Source organism: Alosa pseudoharengus, unplaced genomic scaffold (genome assembly GCF_046254945.1).
Source record: "Alosa pseudoharengus isolate Yale_2024_CS ecotype anadromous, Long Island Sound unplaced genomic scaffold, YU_APseudo_1.1 YU_APseudo_1.1_scf_3, whole genome shotgun sequence".
Classification (NCBI taxonomy): Eukaryota; Metazoa; Chordata; class Actinopteri; order Clupeiformes; family Clupeidae; genus Alosa; species Alosa pseudoharengus.
Genome location: NW_027468718.1, coordinates 25,529,196 through 25,545,902, shown reverse-complemented (window position 1 = coordinate 25,545,902; position 16,707 = coordinate 25,529,196). Strand labels below are relative to the sequence as shown.

Below are 16,707 nucleotides of genomic sequence, written 5' to 3'. Positions count from 1 at the left end.
AACCTTTTTCTCTGTTTGAAAGTGTGGATTATAGGCCATCAGTGTACTAGGTCATCTTTCATCTAAACAGCAGCCTAGGCCTACTCCTTCGCCTTCACTGCATTAATTCTGAGCTCCCACCAATATCCACTTGTTTATTTCCTCATTAATTATGTTAAACAGTCTACAGAATCCTGACACATTGGCTATGTAGGCTAGGCCTAATGAGAATATCACAGCAGTTTTCAGCAATTAGATGGTCCATATGCCTACCACTGGTCAAACAGAAAATGTAACTCCATAAACTACTGCCCTAAAATGTTCACATTCATGTATATCATATCACTAAAACTAATAATGCATATTGACAAGTTTTCCAATTCACGAGTCATCTTACCCAGGAATACACAATCTGTTTCTCTAACCCCGCCTCTGAAGGAAATGCGGGGCGGCGACACGTGATCTATTTGCCAAAATCCAGTATGGCGGAATCTGTCGGTGGGTGATTCTCTCACTGGCGTACTCTCAAACGGGAATTAAGTACGTTGTGGTGTTCCGAGTGGAATCGCCGCCACTGGATGCACTTAGGTAAGCCTAAAAATATGATTTGAATATTTTCGTCCATCTGTTGTACCACCATATTTGTAGGGGAAACTCGGGAAGAATTGCCTCGAAATGAGACAATCAAAACAATGTGTCTGTAGGTAGTTAATGCTGTATTGCAACGCTAACAGCGTTTAGTCGGTTTAAGTTGTCTGTCGCCTTTCGTTTCCCAAATATTTCAGATGCATGATAACTAGTCTACTTAGTAAACGAGCTCTAAAGCTAAGTTATCACGATATATGTGATGTATTCAATATTTACATCTCTCAATCCGGCATCATATTTTAAATGGTATGATAACCCACGTTTGCTTCAACATCTCGGGCAATGGAGCAATGTGGACGACTGACTGGCCTCTCTCTGGTCAATTTAAAGACATTTCTGTTCCCGATAGATGCGTAGCAGGGCGTTTCTCATTAGCTTTCAGTATCATACAGTTAGAGGCTACTGCTTTGGTCAGTCATATGTGTGTCTCTTCAAAGACAATTAGTTAAGTGCACCGATCTATCTTTTACAGAGGGTCTAGGTGCTCTGGCGCGTTTTTTTGTGAATGAGAGAAGCTTGTTTTTATGTATCTGGTGTCTCCACCCCCGAAATAATGATAGCCTACCTAGCGCAGCTGCGTTGGCCAAGGTTTTTGTAAACTTAAATCGGTTGGCAAGTTGTGTTCAAATGGTGATGTTAGGCCGTAGTGTTCAACCATATCTGCTGATTTCTCGCCGCTGTAAATTCGGAAGTTATAAGTTTAACTCAAGGCGTTGGATTTTGGAGGTGGCTAATGAAAAGAAGCTAGGATAGGAAGCTAATATTTTTAAAGTTAACGTTAACGTTATGCAACCTAGATAACCATTATTGTTTGAGCTATCTAGCATAGTATAAAGTATGAAACGTATATACATTTCTCTGTGACGAACTTTTCTTTGGGATATTTACCCAACTCAAACGTTAATCATTATCAGCATTTCCACCTTATTGTTTATCTATAACTAAAGGGATCCAAAAAGTATCTAGAATTAAACGTTATCTACTTACAACCAGTGTTGAAGGTGGCCAGGTGTGCAACAGGCTGATGACTAGCCTATATGTGTTGGGATATATTTTAACATTAGTTATGTCCTTGTGTGATGTACAATGAACTGATGTTGAGCCCAGTGGCCTTAAAGTTACAGGTTGAGGTAGGGCCCACCCGGTCACTCACCGAATGATCGGACGGCCGCATAAAAAAAAAAAAAAAAAAAACTGTCTTTGGAAGCTTGCCCATGGCACATTCCAGTTATCAAGGACTAGCAGTCGGGCCTTGTAAATTCCAGGCCTCACACGGAGAAGGTCACAACCAGCCTTCGTAGAAATTGACAGAGGCATGACAGTGAACCAACCTATAATAACGACTGTGGTGGAGGGTATGTAACGGAATGGTGGTATATGTGGGCTGCAATAATGTAGTTGAGAATACCAAGTTAAATCAGTTTGAAGCCCTCCCTTATCAGTTCTACTGCTCAGGGTGCATAATTAACAGTGCTGACTGATTCACTGTGCTTGCCAGATTATGCACTGTGTTGTATCTGTGGCGAGAGAGAGCCAGTGTGTCAGAGACGGGGAGGGCTGGGTTAGAGCCAACCTGACGTGGGAGCAGCCTGTTAATGGGATGCAGGGGTGGGTGAGTAGGGGGTCCTGTGGATGAGGCTGGCTACACCCACCTTGGATTTCAAGGTAGCTCATTATAATGTTGCTGTTTATGCATTTGTTCCTTACTTTAAGTGCAGTGCATGTGTGAGGCCTGTGTTTACACTTTACAGAAGTGCAATGTGAAGAATTATGTTGTTCCTAATGTTTTGGGGGCTGGGGTGAGGGGTTGCAAGCTAGCACCTGATATCTTGCTTCAATAGTGCTTATGAACAAAATACATTTGCACAGAAGCACCATCCTTGCACAATTGCAGCATCTTTGTAGCACTTCAATTACTGGACCTTTCATTATGTGCTGGCATGGCAGAACTTGGCTTTTCCTGCCTTCATTTGGCAGCTAGTTGCAACCAAAATATCCCCCAGGATTGCAATTATGATGCTTGTTTGTTTGTGCTGTTAGTCTAATAAACAGTGACGGTGCACCCCTAGGCTTGGGTATCGAATATCGAGTATTGGTTGGAACCGGGACTATCTTTGCGATTTTCCCGGAATCGTTCAAAAGTTTAAATTTCGATTCCTACTTTCGATTCCCAGTCTGCCGACAGGAAGAAGAAACGTCTGAACACCAACGAAGAAGCGCATAGTTAATAGAATTAAAATTCATGGAGAAGGTCAGACTATTTCATTCAGAAAGCAGGGTTCCCGAGGATCCTTAAAAAGTCTTAAATAGGCTACAACTGAATTTTCGAAAGAGAGGTATTAAATGTGCGAATGGGACCGCCAGCGAGTGCAAGAGAGCGAGTGATGTCTCCATCCAGTTTCGTGTATTTAAAACGCAATTGTATACGTGATAGGCTATTAGGCTACGGGAGGAAGTGTAGTGGTTACAGAGTGAAGATGTTTTTCACGGGTTTGGTTAAAGGTGTGAAAACGGTAATAATACAGTAGGCCTATGTACAAAATAATATGCCTGGCGTTTTCGTGGTGTAGCTGAGGCCTGAGAGATAGACAGGGTAGCCTACGTGGAATGAGGGAGCCTACGGTAGAATGAGCGGGAGAAAGAGTTGGTAAGCCAGTTAGCGATAGGTTGGCCATATGTTCGAATTTAGGCCGGACATATGGGTTTTAAAAGCCCTGTCCGGCGTCCGGCGCAGCCTCAAGCCGGACGTTTATTTGTTCTCCTTTTTGGAGTTGCGCTTGGCATCTAAAGTCTTTGCTCGGACGCAGCATCGTTTCACAAACTATGGACGCGAAGACTGCTGGTGAAATTATGTGCAGTGCTTCGCAATCAGGAGGAAATACTGTATACCGGTATGTTAAGTTGATCTGTTTGCATCTTTCCAGCGTGTGTTGCTGGCCTAGCCTAGGGAAGAAAATATCTGTCTAAGTTATAATAGCCTACCTGTAATATCTGCCAGCAGCTTGCTTGCCAGCGTTTCCCAGTAGGCTAGGCCTACTTAGCAAAAGTTGTGAAATATAACCGCATATGTTTTGAATGTCGGCGACTGCTACATAAAAATACGTGCGTTCATAATGTGCGTGCTTGAGATGAAACCAGCAGTTTTCAGCAGGATCATGCGAAGAGGACCTGTCTCTTAATTAATTTAAAACAAGTCAATGGTTTTACAATGTTTCAGTCAAGCTTTGGTTGGTTTAGATACAACTGGTATGCAAAATGTAAAGTAGTGGATTAACTTTAATTTGCTGTGCTGCATATGGACAATAGATGCACATAGTAAATTATATAAAGTAGGCTTATTAAAATATGTAAATAGCTTAGTTAACTTTGAAAAAAATATTTAAGGGAATCCAGTCCAGTGCACGTCTTTGGCAAGTAGCCCTAGGCTACTACAGACACAGGTGAAGAACAGCCTCAGCAGTAAGCAAAACCAAATATGTACAGTACAGCCAGCTTCAAAAGCAAGCAGTCCAGACCCTAAAATTGGGCATTTATAGCTGTGAAGGTAATTCACACACAATTATTTTCTTTCGCCAAAATATTTTTGGTAACTTCTGTAGACATCCAAAATGGGGTGGGGGTTAAAATTAGTAGGAAAAAAAAACTATTGCATTAAACAGTCTTATATATCTTTTTGCCGTGGTATAGTCTTAATTTTCATTTAGATGTCTTGAAAAGGTCTTAAAAGTCTTTAAATTTGCACTTGGAAAATGTGCAGATACCCTGAGAAAGACCGTTGGTTAGCTAGCTCATTTAAAATATCCTAAACTTTTTTTGACCCTGCCTTTAAAAAAAATCGGAATCGAGAATCGTTAGGAACCGGAATCGAAATAAGAAATCGGAATTGGAATCGGAATCGTTCAAATTGAAACGATACCCAACCCTATGCACCCCCCATCCCCCCATCTCCATGACTCCTTATTTGCCTGAGGTCAAGGTGATGCGACCCTGGGGTCGTGAACAAAAACAGTGTGTCAGGGCAAACACAGCTCTCCCACTGGTCTCAGCCTCAGCCTGGACACGTGCCTTTCCATAGCTCAACATTACAGAGCCCCCAGCCCAGCCCAGCCCAGCCCAGTCCTGTCCTGTCCGAAAGCAACAGGGGATGAGAGATGGGAAGAGAGAGTGGGGGCAAGATCTCTAATGATGGGAAGGACAGAGAATTGGAGTGTAGTCACATACGAGCAGGAGTGGCCGAGACGCTGCCCGAGAGAGAGAGAGAGAGAGAGAGAGAGAGAGAGAGTTGGAGGATGGCTGGAGTGTGGGGATGATGCGCTCCCGAGTCCACTGCTCTCAGTAGCCGCGGCAGCTGCAATAAAAGAGAGCGGGCACAGAACTAATTTCCTGCGCCCTCTTTTAAATGCTCCTTTTTTCCCCTCTGCCTGTGTGCTGGTCTGAAAATAACTGGGTGTGAGAGACGTGTAGGCCGTGTCTGCGGTGGGACTCGCTCTCAGGAGGTGGCCGATGGCGGGCGGCCTTGTGCCGGAGTGTGGCAGTGGCTTTGGTGGTGGTGTTGACACATGTGTTTGAAGGATTGTTTACGAGGCTGTCGTTCAGGAGGGCCTTAACTTAGACTGTGCAAAAACACAGACACATGGTGAATTTTTACCCAGCGCAACGTTGAGTGCAGTCTGCTCTGTTTCCTCGCTGGGTTTACCAGAAGGCAGCCCATGAGATTTCAGCTGGGACGTTTGGGAGGCCACAGAATCTCGGAATAATGAACCGCTACTTCACTCTTAATGAAATATTTGGCCAAGAACTTGAATATTTTGGCAAAAGCACAATAGTGTTTGGAACTGAGACAAGCAGTGGAAATATTTCTTACGCCAGATGCGTACAAAGGCAGTGACACTCACACCATGTTGTTTTTCAGGAGAAAAGTGAAGTTATTTCATCTTTGACTCTTGTAAGTGAGAATCTCAGTATTTTGCTGTGCCCTCAAATACTCTGTTAATGGTTTCTTCTCTTTTTTTGGTGGGAACGTAGTCACATCCGCTGCTAACTCCACTCGACTTTTCTGTAAAAGATGAACAAGAAGTAAGAAATTGTTACAAGTTAAGGAGGAAGTTGAGGTCAGGGAGTCTGTCAGTGACAGAGGGCCACTCGTGTGCATCAACCCACACTGAGCGCTTGAGAACATTGACAAACCTCAGAGCTCACATAGACAGGTGGGTAGATGGAAGCAGTCCAGACAGAACATGCTAAACATTCTGTGTCATTATTTCCATCATGCAGTATATTTCATGCCATTCTATCGGTTGTTTTCTCATGTTTCCAGTTAATATGATTCCTTAAAGTCTCCTTAAATGAATGAGCGGTTCCAAAAAGAAACAATAAGGGGAAAAAAGAAGCTAAACTAAATAAGAGGAACCTCCCCTTCAGCCCACTGTCCACATATCCCATCAGTTCTCATCAGCACATCCACTGGCCCTGGCACTGTGGCTGTCTCTCCTCCACCCCCAGCTCCCTTCTGTCGCTTCTAGTCTCTCGCTCCCGGGCCATTTCTCGTCTTGGCCTTGGGTAACAATGGGTTCAGACAGCCGTGCTCTTAGACCGCCTAATGAAAGACCAAGATGGTAGCTAGGCTTTGTGAAGCCACCCCTACCCCCACCCCAGCCCCCCCGAACCTCCTAACCCCCCCACCCTCTCGACTCCACTCCCTCCTTCCCTCCCTCCCGGCTCTTGTCCTGCCCTCACCCCACCCTGCCCTTCTCTCTCCCCTCTCACTCAGGCCCTCTCTCCAGCAGGAACAATTAAAGCCAGACGATGCCTGACCGACTTTTTTGGGGGATTTTTTGTGGCCTGTAGCTTCATACTTTGTCATCTCAGACCTCCATCTTAGGCCTATGCGACATTCTTTTCAATTAGTATATTTCCCTACTCGGTTTAACTTTAAAAAAAAACTAATTTTGAAATTCTCTCTCTCTCTCTCCACATCTACTGCTTGAATCATTGAATCATGTATGCATCAAAGTGAATTATTTATAGGCAATTAGGTGTGAATGACTACTTCTGTCTAACAAGAGAAATCCATTTTGGAGATTTATCCAGTGGGTTGTGTGCAGCTTAATTGTTGTTTACTCCTTGGAAGTGTTTGCTACATGCTCTATTCTGACACTCCTCAGGATTCTGGAAAGGGACTCTACAGCCCAAGGAATTACTCCTGTGGCTTGTACATGTTCACAGTTCATACCAGTTCAGAGAAGATGACCTCTGACTTTCTGACAGGAATGTAGGCACCATAGAGTCACCGGAAACACAGGTGGTAAAAAAAGATTTAAGGACTTTTTCTTTGCATTCTAAAAAGCTCAGGTGTTCAGTAAATTATTAGATTTTGATGTTATTGAAGGAACATGTGGTTTAAAGAATTTTCAGGTGGATTTGCAAGTAGGCTACTGCAGTACACAATTAACTTCCCCCAGTAGAGACACACACACACAGAGCGAGTTCGACGCACACAACTGCACTCACAGCTTCCACACCCACACTGTGGAAATCTTTAGTCCTCCGACACCTGTCAGACCAATATTCAAACTCCTCTCAGCCACAACAATCTGTACAGTGTGCATGAATTTCACACAGATTTCACACACACAACCTCGGCATGCATATCCGCACACACTCATACACAGTCTCATGTGCTCCCTCACGGAAACTACAGTTGACCTCACAGGAAGCATTACAGTTAACATGTTTTGACATGCTCATAATGTGCAGTCTAAATTTGTGACCAATGGACTGCTTGACAAAAATAGGTCTGGGTCGAGAAATGGGGTGTGTGTGGAGGGGGGGGGGGGATCATGCCTCATGATCAAACATGGTGTCCACAGCCCCCCAACACACACACACACACACACACACACACACACACACACACACACACACACAGTTGCACACCCCACCCTTGTCTCCTTTCTCAGTCAGATTGTCACATTGACTTCTGTTGTTCTAGGTTTCCTCATGCCTTATCTCTGTCACTGTTATTGCAGTCTAGGCTGGTTGTGGTTTCAGCTGAAGAGTGAACTGGGGACTGACAGCCTTCTGACCTAGGGTTGGAACAATTTCAGAGTTTTGATACTCTTGTCCCTTACCAAATGTTTCCATTGATAAATTAGTGTAGGCCTACCCATTGCCATTGTCTTGTAATGTAACTGTTGATTGCAGAACTTTAGATTTAACAGCATGCTGACAAGGCTTTTCAGCCAATCAAGTTTAATGTCTGAACAGTCAGCTAGTTATTAGATCTTAATGCAGTGTTGACCAAAGAGAACGCCTCTAGTAAAAAGAATCACAATGAGAAGCTGTAATAGTCCCACTACATAAATCATGGTGGTGCTCACATTTACCGATTTATTTCAGCACTGTCTGAAGAGTGAGATTGGAGCCATGCGCCTATTAGCTTATTGCAATACATAGTAGCCTTTCAAACAAAATAGGAGATCAGAATGTCGGAGAGCGGTGTGATACTAGCCTAGAAAAAGTCTGGTGACTAGCCGAGAGTCTGGTGACTCTCGATGGGAAAACGTTTGCAACACTTGCTACGCTTTGAAATCATTGGTCCAGCCTTACCAATCACATTGATCAGAGATTCCTAATGTTACTTCCTACTTCGCCTAAACGTTACAAACTGACAATAAACAGCATCAACAGTCAGGAAACAATGTATGTGGGTCTACCTTTGCTGAAAAATTTTTCCAACTGCATTTTTTTTGACGTTTGCAAAGTGTTGCTGCCTCTCTTTAGGGTCAATCCATGTGAAAACAGCCAATATCGGGGTATCATGTACATGGTACCTCTCAGATTTTGCTGAAAAGCGGTGAAAATATGCCTTATGTTACCAAACAAAGGAATCTGAAGTTTCAGGTCAATATCTCAAACGGTTTGCCCGTGCCGTCCATTTGAAATTCGGGTGCCACGGCCCTAATTGACACATTGGAATTTCACATTTCATCCTTTGCCATTTTTGGAAGGCCAAAACTGGTGGCTGGAAATAACTTAGGCTGGAAACTGGTGTGGTAGTTCATTGTAGCCTGTACTACACAATTCTGGAGGCAGAATCAACATTCCTTACTGTTTGGGTGAGAGGTGGGTCACCAAAGTCCTAAAAAATGTTGACGGCATGTGTGATTTTTCACTTTTTGGGTGGCCGTAGCACCATGATTAATGATCATATTTATTCTAAACAGGATTTTTTGTTATATTTAGGAACTTTGCTCTTGCCAAAATTAATTTGAGGGTTATGGTACCACTGGTGGGGGTTTTATGGGGGTCCAAAAACCCTCTCCGGCAAAGGTAACTTTTTTGGAACCACACCAGTTTCCAGCCCTCTACCACTATTACAACAGACGTTATGGGCTTCCAAAAATGGCAAAGGATGAAATGTGAAATTCCAATGTGTCAATTAGGGCCGTGGCACCCGAATTTCAAATGGACGCCACGGGCAAACCGTTTGAGATATTGACCTGAAACTTCAGATTCCTTTGTTTGGTAACATAAGGCATATTTTCACCACTTTTCAGCAAAATCTGAGAGGTGTCATGTACATGGTAGGGATGGCGAAATTTAAAAAAAAATCTTAACCGGCCACTGAGCCTCATTAACCGGTTAAAGTCGGTCACCGAAAATTCTATAACTGCCATTTATGATACCCGTGTCCTGTCGCGCGTCTTTCTCTGCCCGTGAAACAAGTTATCCCCCCATTTTAGAATGGTTAGGCTCCCGTCACACAATGTTAGTTTGTGCCCTTTGTATTATAATTTTTTCCCAATCATTGTCCACTACTTGTGGAGGAATTAGGGTTTTGTTTTGGGGAGAAAAATAATTGCTTTCCCTGCGCACCCACGCACAGGCACACATTACGCACAACGTCGACCTTCCATGCAACGCGGCACCGAGCTCGGGCTATAAAAAGCTCACGTTACAAAGTCACAAACAGAGAACGCTACATTTGGTGGTGTTACAGGAAAGTATATTAACCAACGTCTTCGTAAAAAAACGTACCGATTGCCAACAGCCTCTGTAGCGTGCTGCACAAAATCCTTTGCAATAAGTTCCTGTCGTCATGCCATGATGAATAATGACGTCATGTACAGATGAATAATAAAACACAACAAGTAGGCATATGCTAAGTTAGTCTTTCGTGTCTTCGTTTGCCATTACATTGTTACAATTATCATCATGCCATAGTCAACACGCAGCCACTAACAAGCAGTGAAGTCTGGCCGGCATTCGGGAGCTTTAAAAATAGTGTTTTTTTTTGGTTTTTTTTAACCGGCGGCAGAAAATTTTAACCGGTCAACGTTGATTCGGTCAACCACCGGTTAAACGGCTACCGGTTAACATCCCTAGTACATGGGTGGCTGAGTTGGCGTGGAATGACCCTTTAGCACTATACTTTTTGGTTTTGTCTTCCTCTCTCGTCACTGATTGCCCTGACATTTTTCTTGTCTGAGGGAAACGGTTATGAACTATGGTGTTCCAGACTAGATCTCCCTGAAAGAAGATCTAGGTGGGCGGGGCCAGGCTAGTGTGATGCCACCAGGTCAGATAAATAATTGGTGCCTGACGCAAGTATCTAATTTCAGATGCACTTTTAGAATTCTGCTCTACCTGCAACTAAGGCTAGTATATCTCTGTTAGCAGGGGAAATTGTTGCTCCTGTTTCAATTGACTTATTGGCAGAATAAATACAGGTACTACTTATCTGATTACACAAATACAAAAAATAGTTGGTTGGATGTATACTCTTTTTCACTGGGGTTGATGGGTAAAATACAAAACAACAGTTTGAATAAGCAGTTTGTACAGCCAAACAAATGCAAACAGGATGCACACAGAAAATGTGCAGAATGCCCTAGTCACAGTTGATGTAGTATGTACATCAAGGTTAATAAAGGTCACTAACCCTTTTGAGCCAGTTCTAACTAAATGATTACTTTAGTTGGATATAATACAATACATAAAACAGATGTTTTATATTAGTGATGTTTAACTTGTGCACTTGGGTAAAGCAAGCACATTGTTTCTGCACTTAGATGAGAAAAAGGCAGTGGTATTGCTATGCATTACGTATTTAGACTATACCAGCTTCTTGTTTGTAGTAGTTTTCTGTAGGCTGCATATAAATGCTGAGAAGATTTGAGTAAGCTTAATCAGGGATTTTCTTACAGCAGCCGTAACAGGGTATTTTAAACTATTCATTATTCTTGATCGCGGGCAATCAGTCTTTCATGGAGGACATACTAGAAGTTGGGCAAAGCTAGCTGCTTTGTCCCTGTGCTGAGAAAAGCAGTAGCCCTGTCGACTGCTGTGTGAACGTCAAGACTACAGTGCTACCCCAGGACAGATTCCATTTTGACTTTGAAACTGATCCCATGCCTCAGTTTTTCTCCTTTTTAAATAGTAGTTTCTGTGCACGTGTGCATTCAGGCACATTCACACTCCTGTTGCTCTTTGTTGGCCTGTTGCTTGCCTGTGGGCGGTCACGATGTAGTCACAGCGGCCTGTTATGGTGACAGTGAGTGCAAAGGCCTGTGGGAGCCACAGAGGCCGAGAGCTGGGGCCAGCCGGTGCAATCTGCGCCACCTGCTCTTGATGACACACACACACACACACACACACACACACACACAGTGAAACTTTCCACAAACCCCTCTGCTCCTTGATTTTCTTGAGGGTGAGATCTGATTCATCAGCAAAACATGCTGTTTATACCTCCCCCATAGAAAGCCATTATGTAATAAGGCAAATCCTTAACTTTCTTTTCAACGGTTAGCCTATTGCTTCTAGTTTTGGGGCCATAATGTGGTGCAAATACTTGCCCTTCTGTTTTACTTAAATTATCATCACACTTACGTGGGTGAATTGCATCTAGGGCTGCAGCTATCGATTCTTTTTGGAATTGAGTATTCTAGCAATTATTTCATCGATTAATCAAGTAATTCGATAAAAAATTATTTCACGTTATTAAGTGCAATTTATTAATATGCACAACAATCATGCTGTAGGCCTTAACTTGCCCTAGTCACTTTAAAGTAAATTAATATATTTCCTGCATAAGAACTGCAAATATTTCCTCCAAAACTGCAGTTTTGAAACTTAAAGTAATGCAGTTATTTTTTTGGTAAAGGCTTTAATAATTATGTCTGGCGTAGGCGATCGGTGAGGTAGTGTGTGTGTGTGCGTAAGAGAGACGAGATAAGTGTGTGTGATGAGTTTTTAGTGTATTGCTCACTTGCAATGCTCACTTACATGCATTAGTTTACTACTTAAAATTTCGACAACTTAACATCATTTCAACTCACATTAGGCTACAGCCGCTACTAATACCGTACGTTCTAACTAACTAATACATTAATTTAGCCAACATCAGTGTTTACGTTGCCTTGTCTCGCCGGCTACGCTTGGTGAGCTGGTGTTAAAAACTGGATGCTTTCGGTTTAGATGTTGAATCATCGTTGTGGTACGCTAGTTCTGCTTAGCAGTGGACATATTGCACCTTGTCTTCTTTTCTAAGTTTGAAATGATCCCAAAACTTTGGACATTCTCTGCCTTTTACGGACGGTTTCAGTCATTACGCCCACTTAATTCTGGGGGTGCGCGTCAGTAATAACAGTCCGCGTGAAACGATAATCCCTGAGCTGAGCAGGCCATGTAACGCAAGTGATAGGAGTTAAACGTAGCCTTGAGGCAGAGAATTTTCCTGGACACACACTATTGTTTGTGATCCGCAGCTGCTAGTGGGTGCCGAAGCATGCTTGGTGAAACAATGTTCCAAAACTTTGACCTGATTGGACAGTGAGTTCAATTTTCAAATGTAAAGCTTGCTATTTCACCTTAGCTAGCGAACCTAAAGCTGTAGCATGAATGGCAAGTGAATATGCTCATAGACATTCATACAGGCTATTCAACTTTTTTGTAGTTAGAACTTGCACCCCTCTTTAGTTGGTCAGGTTTGTGCTCGATGAGCTTTCAGTATACAGGGTAAGCAAAAAGGATCATATGATCTTTGCCAGTCTGCCAAAGCAGACCTGCTTTTTCCTTGTGACTTGTTGAAGATGTGATGGTTTAATGAGAGAGACGACTGATCTGAGTGCTGTCTCTGCGGCCGAGTGCCTTCTCTGTGAAGGACACAAGCGCACCCACTCATGGCATCCGCAATGAAATGAGACATTTGTTATTTCCTTTTGTGGTGTAATAAAGCTGAGCTCAGATCTGCTTTTGCTCTCCTCCTTACACTTTGTCTATGCATGCTTTAGCAGTCTACACATGCCTTGCTGGTAGTAAACTAGTTCTTATTGGAGTAGACAAGTAGGCCTTTACTTAGAAGAAACAACACGCATAGATGCACACACACATGCTGTCAGATGTATGAGATTGTACAATCTCCTGTGATCAGTGATCGTAAGGCCAGCTTGGCTCTGAAGCAGCTGGTGATTTTGTTTCCATAATAATCTGTTAACACTGATATCAGGTATCAGAATGTATTGAAGTTCTAGAGTGCCACCAGATTAACAACATCAAGAACGCTGTGTAAAAGTATACCGTTAACCCCATGCTTCTCAATGTTCTAACCAAATAGATTTGTTCGTAACATTAATGGAACGGAGATTGAGATTACTAGGCACACCACCCACCTAAGTTCTTGATTAAACTCCATGGAACATGGAAACATTAGCCTACACATGTTTGTGTAGTCTTGCAGCTCAGTTACTAGGCACCAATTGTGAAAGTCTATTAATATATCAATATTTAAAATAGCATTTTGGCCAACAATAACCAATATTTGTTCAATAAAGCAAGCAAATTTACCAGTGTGCGTTGGTGACCCTTTCTTGTCACCAATATGTGTTTATTTACTTAATTTTTGTGGAAACTAACATATTAATTAAAAATGATCTGAACCACTTTCAAGTCTTTCAGGCCTTCATAGCACCATCTCTGAATGCCCCAGTCCATGCATGACACAACGGTTAGGTACAGACTTGATGCAACATGACAGATAAACAGCCCCTGCCAACGGTAAATGTCATATAAATTTGCCCATAGACCATATCAGTCAACAAGGCTGATCTCTTCTTATAGCCTACTACGGTTGGGCCGATATATTAGTGGCGGTGCATCTCTAGCTATCACCAAAGCTGTGGGTCGACAAGGGTGGTGCGGGTGACTGAGTGTGTGAGTGTGTGCTGCTAACAAGTTGCCATATTCTAAAGGACGGCTGCAGGCTGCAGTCGTGTCATGGTGGAAGAACGGCTCTTTTGATGTTCCTGGGAAATATTTACCATACAGCTCAGTCAGGGGGACCATTGTTCCTGTGTTAAGCAGAAAGGCCACTCTGCGTCTCTCTGTTGTCTCTCCTCCTCCCTCACGATTGTAGAAAAGGACACTGGTTCTGTGGCTCTGCCTGCAGGCCTGACCCTAACCCCACTCCACCCCACCCCACCTCACCTCACCTCACCTCACCTCATGGGTCCCCCGCTCCCCCTGTATGGCTCATTGCTGAGGCAGCCATGCTCTCCCAGGCATGGAAGAGTCGGAGCTCAGTGCGGAGCTCAGGTTGCGCTGCACAGCATTGCCCCATCCATGGCCCCAGCAACATGATGAGCGCTATCAAAACAAACAGCGGCAGATGTCAGCCAAAACGGCGATGTTGTCTGACGCCTCGTGTGTGTGTGTGTGTGTGTGTGTGTGTGTGTGTGTGTGTGTGTGTGTGTGTGTGTGTGTGTGTGTGTGTGTGTGTGTGTGTGTGTGTGTGTGTGTGTGTGTGTGTGTGTGTGTGTGTGTGTGTGTGTGTGTGTGTGTGTGTGTGTGTGTGTGTGTGTGTGTGTGTGTGTGTGGGGGGGGGACAGGACGGGACATAAGTGAACCCATCCAGCAGCGTGTATCAGGTTGTGTGTGTCTCTGACAGACAGCAGCACCCTGTGGCTGCATACCTGCTTTTTGCGGTCAGTGGGGCGTGCAGCCGTTACTAAGGTACGTTGTGTCTGTAAAGGGTGGAGTAGAGGGCATGTTTCATCAGCCGTGCGATCTGCTCTCCCTTTTGGCGCTCTACTACTGCCCTGCCCCTTGTGTTTCTATCGCACTCTCTCTCGGCAGATTGTTTATGGAAAAAAAAAAAAAAAAAATCAGGGTAAGCTCTTAAGCATGGGGGAATATCACTACCAACCAACAGTTGATGTTTGCAGTTACGTAATGGCTTTAAGCCCTGGGAGACGTGTGTGTGTGTGTGTGTGTGTGTGTGTGTGTGTGTGTTCGTGTTCGAGTGGGGTGGGGGCGGAGATGCATCTCCATCTGAGCGCCAGCTGTTGTGTCAGAAACAGACAGCCTCCACACCGGCAGTCACCCAGCTCCTCGCAGCCCAAACCAGGCCCAGACTGGGGCCGCACATGAGTCAGAGAGGGGACATGGATGCATGGTCTCCTCTGAGGTGTTTTTGACTGGAGTCATCCTCATCCGAATCCGAACCCCATTTTTCCCCAAGTGGGTGTTCTGCTGTTAGTTGCCGCGCGTCAGATGACGTGGTAGCCGTCGACATGAGTTTGCCATGAGTGGCAGATTGGTGTGGTAGTCACACGGCCCTGCACTCACCTGGCTCATCAGGATGAGTCACGGGCCCCTTCTGTTCGCCGGCTGTGTCACCTGTGTGGGAAGCCTGTGGGGTGGTGATCATATTTGATTGACAGCATGTCGCCAGGGCAGACAGAAAAGATTAGATGCTTGATCTTCTTTTTATCTCTTGCCGTATATTGTTACAGATTATTGACATTTTATTGCATCTGTCATTCGAAATAGGTACAACGGTCTTTGTCGTCAAAGTTAGATTAGCCTAAGCAGTGACAACTGCGTGTTTACAGAGGTGAACAGATGACTAGAAGTGGAGACTTATTAAAACCATATGAGCCACCGAACCAAAATTCCTTTTTCTATCCTATTTGGAACCTTTGTTATTTTTAGGTATCGTTGCCTATAATGTGACATTAACCTGTTTGTTTTTGTGTTCAACAGGTTGATTTTAATCTGACTGCCGGACCCATTCCCCAGCCGACAGAGCTGGCTCACTCTCGCTCCGAGCCCCGCCTGGGTGCTACGGACTCCTGAAAGCAGCCTCTCCTGACTTCATCCTCCTCTTCCTCTGCCTCGTCCTCCTTGTCCTCCTCCTCTTAATAAGTGCTAGACTCACGACTCACCAGTGCCGTGTGGATGGTGCTCCTTCGGTGTGCCTCCGAGGAGCACTGAGGTCCGCTCAGCACCCCTCCTCTCCTCTCTTCTCTCTTCCCCTCCACCATCTACAGCATCCTCCTCTTCATCTGTGAAAGAGACGACAACAATGAGTTCCCAGAGTCACCCAGGTAAGTGTGTCTTCCACAGTGACTAGTGTGCAACCACCCCTGCTCCTCTCCTTCTGCTCCTCAACTGGCCATCTCTGTGTCCTCCTTTTGTTTCTGTTGGGTCATACCAGAGAGGGTTAAAGCGGAGTTAGAGCTAGTAATCAAGAGTTTTTGGTCATACTCTACATGGCGTTCACATCATCCTGAGGTGTAGGGAACAGGCCTATGCTTGAGCCTATTGTCTGGCTCTCAAAGATTCTGTCTTTACCAGCCAGCCGTCTCTTGGCAGCTGGCTGTATGATCAGGAGACGCATTTGATGGGTACTCAGGGGTTAAGAGCAGCCTTGAGATGCCAGCCAGCTATTTGATTCTCATTTGGTGAGCCATCCCCAACACTGCTGCCTTGCAAAGAGGACTCGCCACAGAACCAAAACAAGCAGAGCAAGTAAATGCATCAAGTTGAGGAAATAGAAAGGGCCACACCAGACTTTGTCCCGCAGTGATTCCTTTGACATTGTCTTTGTAGTTGCAGGCCCTCTAGGCTGTTCTGAAATTGAAAGTGGGATTACTGTTTACTGGAACAGCTGTGATCCCTCTGACCACATTCACCTTTTGTCCATTATCTTGAACTGAAGCAAGTCATTCTTCATTGGCGAGAATTCTGCAGAGCGTATGAAGGCCATTATTTTGGATGGCTTATTCTTCAGTGGAC

The 16,707-nt window shown here is 44.3% G+C and overlaps 1 protein-coding gene across 2 annotated transcripts in view; it reads left to right on the top strand.

Moving 5' to 3' along the window:
- The first annotated feature begins 463 nt into the window (after positions 1–463).
- hdac4 (histone deacetylase 4) overlaps positions 464–16,707 on the top strand; it is a 156,826-nt gene continuing 140,582 nt past the window's right edge. For both annotated transcript variants that reach the window (XM_076263723.1, XM_076263722.1), the window contains exons 1-2: positions 464–567; positions 15,673–16,016. In XM_076263723.1, the coding sequence (XP_076119838.1) occupies positions 15,995–16,016 (22 nt within the window). In that variant the 5' untranslated portion in view covers positions 464–567; positions 15,673–15,994. The remainder of the gene's footprint in view (positions 568–15,672; positions 16,017–16,707) is intronic.